Source organism: Muntiacus reevesi, chromosome 3, assembly GCF_963930625.1.
Source record: "Muntiacus reevesi chromosome 3, mMunRee1.1, whole genome shotgun sequence".
Taxonomy (NCBI): domain Eukaryota; kingdom Metazoa; phylum Chordata; class Mammalia; order Artiodactyla; family Cervidae; genus Muntiacus; species Muntiacus reevesi.
This window is the reverse complement of record NC_089251.1, coordinates 171,373,940-171,389,409: the sequence shown is the minus strand read 5'-3', so window position 1 is coordinate 171,389,409 and position 15,470 is coordinate 171,373,940. Positions and strand designations below refer to the sequence as shown.

The 15,470-nt window shown below is 41.1% G+C and overlaps 1 protein-coding gene across 1 annotated transcript in view; it reads left to right on the top strand.

Annotated features, from left to right (window-relative positions):
- The window catches only part of PLEKHG1 (pleckstrin homology and RhoGEF domain containing G1), a 246,633-nt gene that overhangs the window by 189,660 nt on the left and 41,503 nt on the right, over positions 1-15,470 (top strand). Inside the window, exons 5-6 of the mRNA XM_065931122.1 lie at positions 6,346-6,415; positions 15,072-15,118. Of these exons, the coding sequence (XP_065787194.1) occupies positions 6,346-6,415; positions 15,072-15,118 (117 nt within the window). The remainder of the gene's footprint in view (positions 1-6,345; positions 6,416-15,071; positions 15,119-15,470) is intronic.

The window sequence follows — 15,470 nt, the reverse complement described above, 5'->3', positions numbered from 1 at the left end:
TTTGTTTTACATTGTGCTCTTTATTTCTTCAGTTGTTAACATTTATCACCCCTGATCAGAACTTAAGCACCTGTAGGATGGAGCTTTTGTCTGTGCTCTTTACCCATCACCTCCTGCCTGTAATAGCCCCTGATAAACGAAGCTTTCAGTAATGACTGTGTTGGATGGAGAACTAACAGGGTGGTCAGCCAGCTGTATCAGGATGGCTGCTCTGATGACAGGAGTGTGAAGGAAATCAGGCTACCGCCTCCTCACTGTTTCCATTATTTTATAAAAGGGTTGGAAAGGAAAGCTGCCCAGATGACTCACACAAGGCCTCCCAGGTAGGCGCTAGCAGGTTGAAGACACCATGATGTGGGAGACGAGCCCTCAGCTTTCCTGAGTCAAGCTGAAAAATAAACCTTTCAATAGGTGTGTTTATAATAGTACGGGACTGGGATTCACAAGCCCTGATACTAAGCCCAGCTATGCCTATTAATTATTTGCTGTGTGACCTAAGGTAAGCCACTTCCCCTTTATGAGCCCTGTTTTCCTCATCTTAAAATTTGGGAGTAGGACTGGAAGGGATCTGAGCTCCCTCCCAGTTCTGGTTCTTGAGCAATGAATGCCATTTGTTTACAGGTGAGCTATACTAGAGCCTGGGTGGGTCCTGAAGACACTTGTTCCTACCAGGAGATCCAAGCTGGAGATGAAATTAAAGCTCCAAGAGGAGCTTGATGAGTGTAACACTGAGAACAGAGGGACCTAAATATTCTCAAGGAGTATTTCTCTTAAGCCTTGGAAGTATGAAAAATATGATAGATTCGGCTCAAAATTCTTCTCTCCTTAGAAACAGAATATTGAAAAACCTGGTTACATAACCTACATCCAGAGCACTCCATCCTCCTACAGTGGAACACACTGATTCAGATATGTTGCCTTTTTAGCTCTTCTTTTTGTTTGACCTTTTATTTTACTTCTTCCAGTATTTAGATCCCAGTGATGAAATTTCAGCTATCTTTAATTTAAACACAGCCATCCTTCTATAAAGGGCTTCCCTGGTGGTTCAGATGGTAAAGAATCTGCCTGCAATGCGGGAGATCTGGGTTCGATCCCTAAGTTGGAAAGATCCCCTGGAGGAGGGCATGGCAACCCACTCTAGTATTCTTGTCTGGAGAATCCAGATGGACAGAGGAGCCTGGTGGGCCACAGTCCATAGGGTCACAAAGAGTCAGACACGACTGAGCAACTAAGCGCATCCTTCTATAAAAGATACTGATAAAATTATCAGAACTATATATTCAAACAAAAATAATCTTACAGATGGTATGTTTTGTGAAATATTAGGGAAGAATATTTGAAATTGGGTCTGTACTGAAATCATGCGTTGGTAAAAGTTCCTTCAAAGTGCAAGATATATCAGTGGATTTCAGTGTAGCAGGATATAGGATTATATGGTTTCAGACTCCAGCAAACTAAGAAACTACCACTTGTTGAGTTTCAGTGTATTATCAAAGAAAGATATCCATAGAGGCTACTAAAATACTTCTACCTTTTCCAATGATATATTTGTGTGAGGCTGTTGAACGGCGAGCAGACATGAGCAGCCATCTGTGTTCTATTAAGTAGGCATTAGAGATTTGCAGAATATAAAACAATACTACTCTTCTCACTAAATTTTGTTTTATAAAATTTATTTTTCACAAAAAAGTTACTTGTATTAACATGTGCTAAATATATAATTAAATGAATTGGTCTTTTTAAAATTACATAGCAGCCTTAATTTCTAATAAGTATTGATATAATCCACATAAAGAATTCTTAAAAGGTAACCAGGTTTTGTGGAGAAGACAATGGCAACCCACTCCAGTACTCTTGCCTGGAAAATCGCATGGTCAGAGGAGCCTGGTAGGCTGCAGTCCATGGGGTCTCGAAGAGTCGGACACGACTGAGCGATTTCACTTTCACTTTTCCTTTTATGCATTGGAGAAGGAAATGGCAACCCACTCCAGTGTCCTTGCCTGGAGAATCCCAGGGACGGGGGAGCCTGGTAGGCTGCAGTCCATGGGGTCACTAAGAGTCGGACACGACTGAGCGACTTCACTTTCACTTTTCACTTTCCTGCATTGGAGAAGGAAATGGCAACCCACTCCAGTGTTCTTGCCTGGAGAATCCCAGGGACGGGGGAGCCTGGTGGGCTGCCGTCTATGGGGTCGCACAGAGTCAGACACAACTGACGCGACTTAGCAGCAGCAGCAGCAAGCAGATCTTGACACCAAAATGTTTGAGAATCACTGGCTTGAGTAAGGAGCACGCTATGTAAAACTACGCTTCTGTGCAGACCTTACGGCTGGCTGGTATCTTACCTTCAAAACTAGACTTCCTTCACTGGCAGGCAGATTCTTTAGCAGAGCTACCAGGGAAGCCCTACCTGCCAGTAAGAAAGAACAAATTAAAATCCCCAGATATTTGGGGTGAACCACTAACATGAATGACAGAAGCCAAAATGATTAAAATGATTGTGGAGCAGATAGCAAAGAGCAGGAAAGTTAAGTCCAAAATAACAATTGTCATCATTATCACCTCCTTATAAATATGAGAACATTTTTGCACCCATAAAATAATAGAAACATAAGTACCCAAAGAACATGTAAACACACTTACACACTTTGAAACTGAAGATCAGATAATAGAGATGAAAAAATCCAATAGAAGCGATAGAAAATAAAAGATGAAATCTAAGAAAACAGAACAATAAACAAGAAGATGGAAAATAGAGAAAAAATGAGATAGTCTAGAGTATCTAATCTAATGTAGGGGAGGAAATATTAAAACTGTAATTCAAGAACCTCTGTTCCTTAGCTTTTTGGCCCCAGGATCTGACTTCCTTGGTGGCTCAGATGGTAATGTATCTGCCTACAACGTGGGAGACCCAGGTTTGATCCCTGAGTTGGGAAAATCCTCTGGAGAAGGAAATGGCAACCCACTCTAGTACTCTTGCCTGGAAAATCCCGTGAACGGAGGAACCTGGTGGGCTAGTCCATGGGATCGCAGAGTCGGACACGACTGAGCAACTAAACTTTCACTTTCGTGATCTATATATGCTTAAAACTTGCTAAGTGCCCTAAAAGTTTTTTTTGTTTATGATTTATGATGTTTTTATCTACCATAATATAAATTAAAACTGTTGTAGTTGTTCAGTCGTGCCTGACTCTTTGTGACCCCATGGACTGCAGCATGCCAGGCTTCCCTGTCCTTCACCATCTCTCAGAGCTTGCTCAAACTCATGTCCATTTAGTCAGTGATGCCATCCAACCATCTTGTCCTCTGTCATCCCCTTCTCCTGCCACCTTCAATCCTTCCCAACATCAAGGTCTGTTCCAATGAGTATGCTCTTTGCATCAGGTGGCCAAAGTATTGGAGTTTCAGCTTCAGCATCCGTCCTTCCAATGAATAATCAGGACTGATTTCCTTTAGGATGGACTGGTTGGATCTCCTTGCAGTCCAGGGTACTCTCAAGAGTCTTCTCCAACACCACAATTCAAAAGCATCAATTCTTCAGCACTCAGATTTCCTTATAGTCCAACTCTCACATCCATACATGACTACTGGAAATACCATAGCTCTGACTAGACAGACCTTTTTTGGCAAAATCATGTCTCTACTTTTTAATATGCTGTCCAGGTTGATCATAGTTTTTCTTCTAAGGATCAAGGACCTTTTAGTTTCATGACTGCAATCACCATATGCAGTGATTCTTAGGCCCAAGAAAATAGTCTGTCACTGTTTCCATTGTTTTCCCATCTATTTGCCATGAAGTGATGGGACTAGATGCCATGATCTTAGTTTTCTGAATGTTGAGTTTTAGCCAGCTTTTTCACTCTCCTCTTTCACCTTCATCAAAAGGCTCTTATATTAAAACTAAGAAGTTATTAAAATATCAATGTATTCAATAATAATAATAAATCCACAGATTTCTAGAAAAACTTACTACTCTTCCCATTAACATTTTTTGCATTTTGGAATTGTTTTACATTTTTACAAATCTCTTTGCTGTTTGACTTACTGGAAGACAGCTGGATTCTCATATCGGCTTCTGCTTTCCATCTGTGATATCACAGGTCATGTAGCCTCTGGAAAGGCCACTGTACTCTCACGAGAGAATGAAGATAAAAAATCTGATAGAGTCAAAGTATTTTTATAAAATATATTAGCCTTTTGGACTTCCTGAAGGGATCTTAAGAACCCAGGGAGCATTTTGAGAACTGATGATCAAGAACACTTCCCAAATATTCAAATTGCCTCTGTGTATGAAAAAAAGACCCACCTCAAAACCAACCATCACAGAATTTCAGAACTAATTACCAAAGAGAAAACTCTAAAAGCTTCCAGCATAGAAAAACAGGTCACTTGTAACGTAGATCATGAATCAGAATGATGTTGGACTTCTCAATAGTAGTATTAGAATCCATGCAACAGCAGATGTCTCCCCAAATACTCAGAAAACAACTTCCAATCAAGAATTCTATATCCATTGATAATTATCAGTCAAGTGTGAAGGGAGAACATTTTGAAGCAGAAAGAGTCTCAGAAAATTCACTGCCTATTACCCCTACTCAGAAAGCTGCTGGAGGGAAGACTCTCCCAAAGGAGAGATTATAGCCTAAATGGTATCTAAGAAACAGGGCATCCAATGCAAGAGCTATGGGAAGGGCATCATCAGGATGGTGTTGAAGAGAGGACCCAGCAGACCCAGAGAGTACCTGTCCAGGTGGAACTGGAAGGACAGATGGCTCTAGGAAGGGGGTCACTAAGAGAGAATGCAGCCCATAATGTTCTACTGTTTGAACTTGGTGAGACATGAGTTACACTTTTGGCGCAAAGTTTGAAGGTGCATTAGTAGGCTGTACTTAGGAAATCAACCCTGAACAGTCATTGGAGTGATTGATGCTGAAGCTCCAATACTTTGGCCACATGATGTGAGGAACCAACTCATTGGAAAAGACCCAGATGCTGGGAAATGTTGAAGGCAAAAGGAGAAGAGGGCAGCAGAGGATGAGATGGTTAGATATCATCACCAACTCAATGGACATGAATCTGAGCAAACTCTGGGAGATAGTGAAGGACAGGGACGCCTGGGGTGCTGCAGTCCATGGGGTCACAAAGAGTTGGACATAATTTAGCAACTGAACAATAACAACTTTGAAAACAAAACAAACAAATGAAAAAAAAACAAACAAACATAAGACCATTTCAACTCCAGGGAAAACATGGTTGTACAAGAAAGGCAGTGTAGTTATGGTATACTCCAAGGCTTAGCTGAGAATAATATTTACATAGTCTTTAAAATGTAAGCTCTGGCTTTTAATCTAATTAAATTTCCTAACAGAGTTTGCTGAGAAAGATGAGAAGAAAGGGAGCTAGGGGAAATTATGAAGTAAATACCTAAGACTGAAAAGTAATGAAAATGCATTGCCAGCATGTTTGGAAACCCAGATACCTATAGCTGAAATGGCTAAAAGTTGAGAGTGTTTCCAGGGAGTGGTAGTCGAGAAGGGGAAACAGAAAGCAAGCAACTGTACAGCTATTTTTATCACAATTCCTGAAGAACTGTTTAAATTTTTATTAACTATGTGATACACAGATAATTAAAATAAACAATTAACATATTAAAATACATATTAATATAACTTCCATGGAATGTAATTTGGGAATGTGTTAATGTTTGGAATGAAAATGCCCCGTGACCCAGCAATCCCATTCATAGAACTATATGCGGCCATGGGAGATTAGTTACATTAATGATGCTACATCCAGAGAGTGCAATGGCATTCAGTTACTTAATGAATCAATAAAAATAAATAATACAGATTTTCATCTGAAGAAAGAGATTTTCTCCCCTGACATATTTTTCCTTTAGAGCACTATCTCCATGTATAATTTTGTGTAAATCAGTGTGATTTTTCACTGCATGTCTGACTCTTCGGTGGATTCCAAGCTCCAAGAGACATGCTGGTGTATTTGTTCTTAGTGCTTTGTGTACTGTCTGGTACCTGGAAAGCTATGTGATGAATGAGTGTGTGTGAGCATGCGTGCAGATTTTGACAAATGTCAGACAGACTGAAATGTTGAGTAGGACTTATCTCTGGGTGGCAGAGTTGCAGGTCAGACCTCTGTTTACACCCCTGCTCCTGCATGACCTCAGGCAAGTCACTTATCTAAGCCTTGGATGTAATGACAAAACCTCAGATATCCAGTTAAATGGTTCCTTATAAATGCCATGTAAGTGTTTAAACTTCTAAGTTATTTAAAACGTCCTCAACCCTCAGACCACAACCTAATACATTCTTTTTTCTTTTTTTTTAGTGAACTTCTGCAAGACTTGGAAAACTGTGAAAATGATCCTGTGGCCATAGCAGAGTGTTTTGTGTCCAAGGTAAGCAGGGTTCATCTCTCTGAGCCAACCAAGACAGAGACAGAGACACACTGTTCTCATTGTAAAGTTAAGATGACCGATGTGTTCCACATTGGATGAAGTTCACCACTAATCTCTCTCACTCTGAGGGTATTTTTCTCCCCACTAACCAGGAAAAAAAATTCACTTCCCAGTAAATTGTGTGCATGCTTGTGTAGTCACTTCAGTTGTGTCCGACTCTTTGCAACCCCATGGACCGTAGTCCCCCAGGCTCCTCTGTCCATGGGATTCTCCAGGCAAGAATACTGGAGTGGATTGCCATTCCCTTCTCTAGAGGATCTTCCCAGCCCAGGGATGGAACCCACATCTCTTACGTCTCCTGCATTGGCAGGTGGGTTCTTTACCACAAGAGCCACCTGGGGACCCCAATAACTTAGCAGTTGTTTCAGAACTTGTGGAATAACTAAGTGATGCCACATATCTGTCCTAAGAAAAACTTTAAGCTTGGGAAGAGGAGAGTCCAGAATAGAAGAATGTTAGAAAAATAAGTACATATAAAAGATGACTAGGTCAGTTATAAAAATCTGTAAGAATATAAATACTTTACATTTATATAAATATATATTTACTATACTGCCATATACATATGTATATGTATATAGTTACATATATATAGATAAACATATATATATACATATATATGGCACTAGCTTATTCATTTAGTGGAAAAACAGAACAGAGTTAATCTCCTGCCTCTTAAATATGCCCTTTAATTCTCCTACATTCTTCTTGCTCTGATGGCTTAGAAAAAATGCAAGGAGGGGATTTGAATTTTAAAGCTTAAATGACAGTCAGTTTAAATTCTATACCCAGGTAAGAGAATTCTGAAACATACAAGGGAATCCTTTACAACATGACTTTTATTTGATGTCCTACTGTAAATAGAATCTTATCTTACGTTTCTCTAAAAATTCAGCAGCTTTTGTTTGGAAACCTTCTAGCAGAAATTGTTTTTCCAGCAAAACTTCATGTAATTTTTACAGTTGTGGTTTCAAATGTACAAAGGTTGAAGCGAAGTTCATGATGGCGCTTTTGGGTCAACTGAGAGTTAGCACCTCATTTAGAGTCTCGGAGGCCAATGTGAACTTGGAGACGTCCCCCCAGCCTGACCAGGTTCCAGGGTTATTCCACAAGGTTATTTCTGATGATCCAATGGTTTTGAATCCAAACATAACACTCTTGGTTCTACTCAAGTGGGGCTCCTTAAAGGCAGTTGATGGACTTATATATAAAACACTCCTGACTTTGTGGGTGGCAGGGTATGTGTTAACATACAGAATGTTTGTGCACACATGCTTACACACACAATTCTTCTCCCAAGTGGCTTGTGTCACAGTGAAGGGTAAGAATTTGGAAAAGAGAAGGAAAATGAAAGAGGGAGAAATGGGTAAAAGATAACGCTGAGTGTATCAAAGAAGCTGTGTTAGAATAACCACAGTGAATAAACAACATAGAAGCTTTCGGAAACATTGGGGCTTTTCTGGTAACTGTAATCACAAGTTGATTAAAGACGGTCCAGCATATGCTTAGCTCTGGTTTAATTATTCACATAAAAGTTTGTTTATGCGCCAGGTTGCCAACTCCCAAATCTGATTTCTTGTTGCGATATTGCCAAGTTTAATTGGAAGACTGATTGCAGCACTCCACACTCGTGTGTGTGAGCAGGGAATAGTGAGGGGGTGTGTGTGGGTCTGGCACAGCCTGCTTCTCACTCAGCACCCTGAAATTTAGAAGATGTTACACTTTGTGGAACACAAGCAGCTGCTCACCTCTGGGGAGGAGTGGAAAATTGCTTTAATTGAGGGGCTTAATGAAAGAGGTGAAGCTGGCGATTGCCGTCTGCTTTTATCTGAGTCACTGGGGCTTACACGGAGAGTCAACTTTGACCTTGCTTTTGTGGTATGGCTAGGCGACAGAAATCCCTCCTGACAAGAGGAGAACGCAGCCCTTCTTACCTGCTGCCCAGAAAAGACCAGCAAAGCGCAGCAGAAGCCACTCTCGGGAGGCTGAACGGCCCCGCCAGGCAGGCCAGGCTCTCGCCCACCGAGCGCTCGCCTGCTCTTAGGACTCTGGAAACACCTGGAACGGGTTTCCGTGGCTTCCTGCCTTCACTCCACTCTCATTTCCGTCACTTAGCTTGACTGTCAGCCAGGCTGACCCTGGGTGACATTTAGGAGGGAAGTTTGTCTTCGGAGGCCCAACTTCCCTTAGCCGCCTCCTTTCACCTGATGCGTGGCCCCCTCCTCATTGGAGCCTGTCTCCTCTCAGTGCTCAGGCATGTGTGTGTACATGCACACACACACACACATGCACACACACACACACACACATGCACACACACACACACACACACGAGCCACTTGTTGAAATTATCCTCAGGAAACTGCTGGTATCAGATAGTAGGTATGATTGGAGTCTATTCAAATTAATGTCCTGGGCTTCCCAAATGGCGCTAGGGATAAGGAACCCCCTACCAAGGCAGGAGGGATAAGAGACGCAGGTTTGACCCCTGGGTCCGGAAGATCTCCTGGAGGAGGCATGGCAACCCACTCCAGTATTCTTGCCTGGAGAATCACATGGACGGAGGAGCCCGGTGGTCTATAGTCCATAGGGTTACAAAGAGTCAGACACGACTGAAATGACTTAGCATGCTCACACACAAATCAATGTCTCCTTACAGAGTAAGCCTTTCTCAGTAGCCTGTGAAAACTGCTCTGTCGTCAGCGAGTGTGTGTGTGTGTGTGTGAAAAGGAGAGGGAAGGAAAGAGATGGAGTGGGGAAACATTAACATTATGGCAGAAGAAACCCTAAAATCATGCAGATTTCTATTTTCTGATTTTTCATTCAGGAAACGTTCAAACACCCTTTGTCTTCAGTTGGCCCTGATCGTTTTATTTTGGTTCTTTCATGATTAAATGTCTTATTTTGACATCATCACTAATTGCAACTTGAAAGTGTTAAATAGTGAGAAGAAGATATCTATTTTTATATAATTTTCTCTCATTGCCTTCTTTCTCCCTAAATACTTCTGAAAAGGATTTGAGTGCATATATCATAAGAAATAGTTATTCAGGGATTAACTGAGTAGGAGTTATTGGCTTTTGTGTAAAGCCATTATTTGAACTGTCCACAGGGCTCATAAATTCAAGATCAAGTATGCATTTGGTTCTATATTAAGAATAGATCAGTGATTTAAATCGAAACTGCCTAATTTAAGACAGAAACAGAGCCATGGTGTCACAGAATGCCCCAAAATTCGGTTGTGCAGAGAAGCCTTGAGGTATTTTTAGGGTAGCTCATGAAGATGATGTAATTTAGAATATTTTTATTGAGGCCATTGTGTTTGGTATTTCATATGATGCTACATTTAAGGAAATGAGCCAAATAGCTGTTCAACCCCATACTAAGTGTGGCAGGAGGCAGGAACAAAGCAAGAAAGTGTGAGTGTGAACACACCAGCTCCAGGGATTTCTCTGGTGGTCCAGTGGTCAAGACTCTGTGCTTCCACGGTGGGGGAATACAGCGCAATCCCAGACCAAAGAATAGAGAAAGAGAGGGGCACTCCAGTCTGATGTTAATTTCCCGAAAGACCTTGAGCAAGTCTCTGTACCTTTCTTATCCCTGGGGAAGGTGGAACACTCCAGTGCCTTCAGGAGCTAAGCTGACGAACACAGTGCATGAGTGGGCCCAGGCAGAGGCCAGAGCGTCGAGGTACTTACGTCTTGGGGACAGAAGTGTTATGTGAAACTGTAGGCCTAGGGCCTGTGGATCTAATACTTTTTCAAGAGAAGCCAAAAATAAAAAAAAAATTATCTTTTAACTTTTAAAATTTGGCAACTTAGTTTTTTTTTTTTTTAATACTATGCTTAAAAAATTTGGCAGCATACCATGTTGGCAAGGCAATGGGGAAACAGACACTCCTATAATTGTGGGAAAATAAAATAGACCCTCTGGAGGGGAATTTGGCTATGTCTAGGAAAAGTACATCTGAATTCACTCTTCATTCCAGCAATCCTACTTCCAGAAATCTATTCTAAAGATATAGTGACAAAGTCTCAACAAAGGTGATGTTATACTTCACAGTACTCATTGTTACAATTTATAAACCTATATAAGGTGCATCCTTAGTCCTGTCTCACTCTTTGCGACCCCATGTACTGTAACCCACCAGGCTGCTCTGTCAATGGGATTTTTCAAGCGAGAATACTGGAGTGGATTGCCATTTCCTTCTCCAGGCGACCTTCCTGACCCAGAATCAAACCTGCATCTCCTGCATTGACAGGCGGATTCTTTACCACTGAGCCACCGATAGAAATATGCAATACATGGAAACAGCCCAAATGTTCATGAACAAAACCTGGTTGAATAAACTATGGCATATCCCCATAACATAGCAGTACAAAGCAGTAAAAGCAAATAAAGAATATTTCTATATACTACTAGAAAGGGGTTGGGGTGGGGAGTCTCGCACTGCGGTTCTCAGGGTGTGGTCTCTGGACCACATCATATAGGATCTTGTTAGCAAGCAGATTCTCAGGCCCTACCCAGACCTACCAAATCAGAAACTCTGGAGGTGCAACCCAGTAATCTGTGTTTTAATAAGCCCTCAAGGTAATTCTAATGCTGAAGTTTGAGAATCACTGACATAGCTTGCTTTTATTTATCTAGAAATGGGGAAGGTTATACTTATATTTCAATGTGTATGTTTTAAAAAATTTTTTAAAGATAAACTGTAAGACTAGAAGTTGGTTCCAGAGAGGAAAGACAGGGAATGGACTAGAATGAGAAGGCATAGAAGCCAGACTTCTCTAAGTGTGCATTTCTTTGGAGAGTTGACTTTGAAACCATGTATTTATTTTACATAATTATGAGACAAAGTTTAAAACAGCCTTCAAAAAATGAAAACAGATTGAAACAATGAACCTAACTGTGAATCCAGTTTGTAGCTTGACCACACAGAGGAAATGCCAATCAATTAAAAAATATGCTATGGGCAAAATACAGCAAATACATCCTTAACCATTTTCAGTAATGATATCATATATGATGGTTTCAGTATTGTTATTCCAAAATTGTGTGTATTGTGGGATAAAGGAAATGAATATTCACAGTTGTGTCATTGAGAACTGGAATTGGCAAGACAAAGCAAATACAGATTAAGAATGAGGCTAATTAGAAACACTCTAGTCCTGAATCTGAATTGCAAGAATTAGCATGAACTAAGCATGTGTTTTAGCTTTAGAAACACCATATTTCTAACTCTGTTCACTGAGAAGGCCTAGAAATAATAATTAACCTGGTAGCAAGAGCATCGCTAACGCTCAGATTGTGGTTTCCACATACTGTTTCCTACGTGAAGGAATCCTGGCTCCATGGAGAACGAGTGTGGGAGGGAGATGTGCAAGAGGGTCTGAAACATCGTGTCACCCCAGAAAGCAAGGCGCTACTGGAGACTGTAGGTCAGGTCACAGATACTCAAGAAAAGGCTCCTATTGGCCAAAGATGGGATCATTTGAGCATCAGTAAAAAGATAGCTAACTAAAAACAACTGAAAGTCATGAAATATGTTTATATTCATGAAATTCACAGTGATGTTAAAAAACCCAAGTCCTTTATAGGAGAGCCGATGCATTATTTTGAAAATTAAGGAAAGGAATCGAGCGTTTATCCTGTCTTTCCCATACAAACCACAAACTGCAGGGTAACTAATCTAAGACAGTTCCTTTCTTGGAAAAAATCTGGCTAATAAATGAAGAATGGAGAAAGCAATGGCAACCCACTCCAGTACTCTCGTCTGGAAAATCCCATGGACGGAGGAGCCTGGTAGGCTGCAGTCCATGGGGTTGCTAAGAGTCAGACACTTTGACTGAGCGACTTCACTTTCACTTTTCCTTTCATGCATTGGAGAAGGAAATGGCAACCCACTCCAGTGTTCTTGCCTGGAGAATCCCAGGGACGGGGGAGCCTGGTGGGCTGCCATCTATGGGGTCACACAGAGTTGGACACAACTGAAGCGATTTAGCAGCAGCAGCAGCAGCAGCATGAATTAAAAGACCTAAGCAGTAATTACCAGTGATTATTAACATCACAGAAAGAGAGAACCAGCTCCTATGCCTCTCAATTTAAGTACAATCAAGTCTATGATGTTCTTGGGCCACGTTATGGAACCTAAATCCAGTCAAGCCTCTTCTAAACCACAAGGAACGTGGAAGACAGGAGAACATAGTAAAGAAAGCCTTAGGGACATGATCAGCAAAATTGAGACTGCAGGAGACTGCAGGACAAATCATTTGGTTTCTTCAACTTAATTGCAGGGGGAAAATGAGAGGGAGAACTTATATATTAGAAGGGACTTAGATATCAACAATATCAAGTTGCTGTGTGTGGATGTTGTTTGAAATACAGAGCAAGCAGTAAACTATAATTTTAAAAAAGAAAATAAAAAGTAGGAATAGTGATAATGAACCCTCATGGTATTATGCAATTATTTATTTACATTTTATTGATGTAAAGTTGGCTTATAATGTGTATAATTTCTGCTATACAACAAAGTGACTCAGTTTTTTACATATATATTTCTTTCCATATTCTTTTCCATTATGGTTTATCACAGGATATTGAACATAGTTCCCTGTGCTATACAGTAGATATATACTAGTAAATATATTGTTGTTTATCCATTCTGTATATGTAATAGTTTGCATCTGCTAATCTCAACCTCCCAGTCCTTCCCATGGAATTATTTAAAGATGATAATAGCATTGTAGTGATGTTTCTCTTTTAAAGTCCTCATGTTAAAGATATATACTAAAGTGTTTACAAGTAAGTGAAATGATACTATGTCTAGAATTTGTTGATAAGGGAACCTGGAATCAGTTTGTTGATAAGGGAACCTTAGCATAAGGCAAGAAGCCCCCATTAGTTAGCTGAACATTTAATGCATTTGAGGCATCGCTGCCATGCTAGATGTACAGATGAGTAGACTTGGATCCTGCTCTCAAATAATTTTCAGCTTCATAGGAGACAGGGGCATTCATTAGTTCAAAAAACATTATGTGCCAGGCTGGCACACTATGGCCCCTCTCCTGCAGGAACTCACAGTATAGAGTGGCAGACAGATGCGCAAAAAATGTCATGCTCATTTGGCAAAGGCTGTAAGATAGGTTGGCACCGAGTGTTGTGGGACCCCAAGGTAGCAGCAATTGGCTCAGTCCGAGAACTCAAGAAAGTCCCTTGAGAGGAAATAAAGCCTCAGTTCAATGTAAAAGGTGCCTCGTGTCTGTCCAGTGAAAAAGATGGGAAAGGCAGTGGGCAGAGGAAGCTGCACACACAGGGCTTGAAAGTATCCCCTTGCACAAACTTCCAGCATGTTCTGACCACCTAATATTTAAATTATCTGCTTATATTTCTCTCTCACACTGCAAATGCCCAGAGGACCATGAGCACCTGGGGACAGAAACCCTACTGTCTTCCTCTACCTATCTGCCTTCAGATTCATCTAACATAGCAGATGCTCAATCAGTATTTAATGATCTCAAAACCACAATGAGGTACCATTTCACGCCAGTCAGAATGGCTGCTATCCAAAAGTCTACAAGCAATAAATGCTGGAGAGGGTGTGGAGAAAAGGGAACCCTCTTATGCTGTTGGTGGGAATGCAAACTAGTACAGCCATTATGGAGAACAGTGTGGAGATTCCTTAAAAAACTGGAAATAGAACTGCCATATGACCCAGCAATCCCACTCCTGGGCATGCACACCAAGGAAACCAGAATTGAAAGAGACACGTGCACCCCAATGTTCATCGTAGCACTGTTTATAATAGCCAGGACATGGAAGCAACCTAGATGCCCATCAGCAGATGAATGGATAAGAAAGCTGTGGTACATATACACCATGGAATATTACTCAGCCGTTAAAAAGAACACATTTGAATCAGTTCTATTGAGATGGATGAAACTGGAGCCCATTATACAGAGAGAAGTAAGCCAGAAAGAATAACACCAATAGAGTATACTAATGCACATGTGTGGAATTTAGAAAGATGGTAACAATAACCTTGTATGCGAGACAGCAAAAGAGACACATGTATAGAACAGTGGACTCTGTGGGAGAGGGTGAGGGTGGGATGGTTTGGGAGAATGGCTCTGAAACATGTATATTATCATATGTGAAACAAATCACCAGTTCAGGTTTGATGCATGAGACAGGGTGCGCGGGGCTGGTGCACTGGGATGACCCAGAGGGATGGGATGGGGAGGGAGGTGGGAGGAGGGTTCAGGGTGGGGAACACATGTACACCCGCGGCAGGTTCATGTTAATGTATGGCAAAACCAATACAATGTTGTAAAGTAATTAGCCTCAAAAAAAAAAAAGCATTTAATGATCTCAAATGAGTCCAAGTGCATGTGGATTCTAGGTATAAATCAAGGTAGTTAAAACGGCATGAATGATTGCCGCAGGGACTCAGAAGACAGGCCAAGGTGGTTAGAAAAACAACTTCTAAAACAACACCTTTTAAAGGATGAATGATACATCTTTTACTTTTCATTGAATGTTGATGTCTCTACTTTTTTTTCTTTTTTTAGCCTATTACATCTCTTTTGTTTCCTTGCAGAGTGAAGAGTTCCACATTTATACCCAGTATTGCACAAACTATCCAAGGTATGCCTTGAATGTGTGGGAATACTTCTGCTTACCATCATGTTGCTTGAAGTTGGTCAACGCAGTATATGTGGTCAGGAGGCACTATGTGCCTGGCGCTGTGCTGAATACTGTGGGAAAACTGCAGAAATGCTGAGAACGGATCACAGGGGTACCCCAATGTTGATCCATTCAGGCCTAGGGACTACTCTGCAGAGCCAGCACAGGGGAAAATTATGAATGACCTTGAAGGAGGCCAAAAAGATTGTTAAGTGTCCTCCACTGGACTCCTAGAAGTGTTTGGCTAGAAGAAGGCTTATCTATTAACCCTTTTGTATGTGTGCTGTGTTTTTAAGAATGTGGGATGCCCTGC